At 40.9% G+C, this 1,771-nt stretch overlaps 1 protein-coding gene across 2 annotated transcripts in view; it reads right to left on the reverse strand.

The window, feature by feature from the left end:
* The window catches only part of cyp11c1 (cytochrome P450, family 11, subfamily C, polypeptide 1), an 11,929-nt gene extending 10,398 nt beyond the window's left edge, over positions 1-1,531 (reverse strand). For both annotated transcript variants that reach the window (XM_076971309.1, XM_076971308.1), the window contains exon 1: positions 1,177-1,531. In XM_076971309.1, the coding sequence (XP_076827424.1) occupies positions 1,177-1,360 (184 nt within the window). In that variant the 5' untranslated portion in view covers positions 1,361-1,531. The remainder of the gene's footprint in view (positions 1-1,176) is intronic.
* Between the last annotated feature and the right edge of the window lie 240 nt (positions 1,532-1,771).

Raw genomic sequence — 1,771 nt, forward strand, 5'->3', positions numbered from 1 at the left:
CTAAATAAAAAAATAAAAACAAACCATTAATCGACTATTAGTCGACTAAAGGGAAAAGCTGACGAATCAGATTCGACTATGAAAATCCTTAGTTGAATACACCCCTAATATATATATATATATATATATATATATATATATATATATATATATATATATATTACTGTAGAAGTGAGATATATATATATATATATATATATATATATATATTACTGTAGAAGTGAGATATATTACTCAGCTTTGACTCCTTTCACTCCTGCTCCTCATCTTCAACACAACATGCATCACAGATAACTACAAACCCTAACCATAAACCGTAACCCTAAACCTAAACCCTAACTCCTGCTTGCTCTTCTCAACACTACATGCATCGTGTATGACCTGAACTACAGTAGAGTATATGAATAGAGTATGAGTAGAGCATGAATATATTTATAGCTGATTTTGCACATCAATTGAAAAGAAGGCGGCATCATAAATGAACATGAGCACAAGCTACTCAAGATGGTTCTGTGTTAGTACTGGGTTCTTGCACCTGTAGATGGTTCTGTGTTAGTACTGGGTTCTTGCACCTGTAGATGGTTCTGTGTTAGTACTGGGTTCTTGCACCTGTAGATGGTTCTGTGTTAGTACTGGGTTCTTGCACCTGTAGATGGTTTTGTGTTAGTACTGGGTTCTTGCACCTGTAGATGGTTCTGTGTTAGTACTGGGTTCTTGCACCTGTAGATGGTTTTGTGTTAGTACTGGGTTCTTGCACCTGTAGATGGTTCTGTGTTAGTGCTGGGTTCTGGTACCTATCTATTATTATTGTTATTAATGGACCAGCAATATGAAGCGCTAATAACACAAAGAACTACAGATCCCATAATGCAGCACAACAGCTGCTGAATGATACATTCATGATACTGGGAACATTTCACACCATTCAAGTCAAACGTCTGCAATGCTATTGTAATGTCAAAGCCCCTTAACAACGGAAAAAAAGAAACATTGATTCTGAAAACAGAGCCTTTGAAAACCCTGTGTGTCTTATTTGTGGAGCTAATATGGCTGTAATTTAGAAATGTAATCTAAGATGGCACTTTCAGAAAAACATCAGGACAAGCTGAAAAAGCTGGTGCAATTGAGTTTGACACAGCATGTAGATGGTTCTGAGTTAGTGTTGGGCTCTGGTACCTGTAGATGGGTCCAAGCGTGTTGAAGGTTTTCTCCATGTGTTTGTGTAGATGGCTGAAGGTTCCCTCCTTCCAGAAGCGAAGCAGGTTGATCCAGCCATTACTGCCTGTGTGGGGAATCTGCTGGAAGCTGTGTAGCACAGCAGCACCTCCAGCACACTGCATCCTGGACCTGATTCCTGCATCACCTGACAACCCCGCACACATGGAGCGGGCTCTGCTTACTGTAGAGGCAGACGGCATTCTCCTCACTGCAGGAGACACCAGCGGCCAAACTGAAGGCATGTTCCCTCTGTCTCAGGCTGCTGGTGCTCCCATGGCTCAGAGCTCCTCAGCATGTGCTACAGGTCTGCTTGTTCCAGCAGTCTCCAAAGTGTCTGACAGGGTTCTGGATTTATAGTTATAGAAGGTCAAAGTTCAAGAAAAGTACAACAGCCCTCAAAGTCATTCTGTTTCACAGAGAAGAAAACACACACACACATTTGTGCACGCACATGTACTCTTACACACACTCTTACATCCTCTATCACTTTTTACACACTCACTCACATAATCTTACATTAACGGGGCTTAGCAGATGCTCTTATGCAGAACAA

The sequence above is a fragment of the Brachyhypopomus gauderio genome, chromosome 13 (genome assembly GCF_052324685.1).
Source record: "Brachyhypopomus gauderio isolate BG-103 chromosome 13, BGAUD_0.2, whole genome shotgun sequence".
NCBI classification, from domain to species: domain Eukaryota; kingdom Metazoa; phylum Chordata; class Actinopteri; order Gymnotiformes; family Hypopomidae; genus Brachyhypopomus; species Brachyhypopomus gauderio.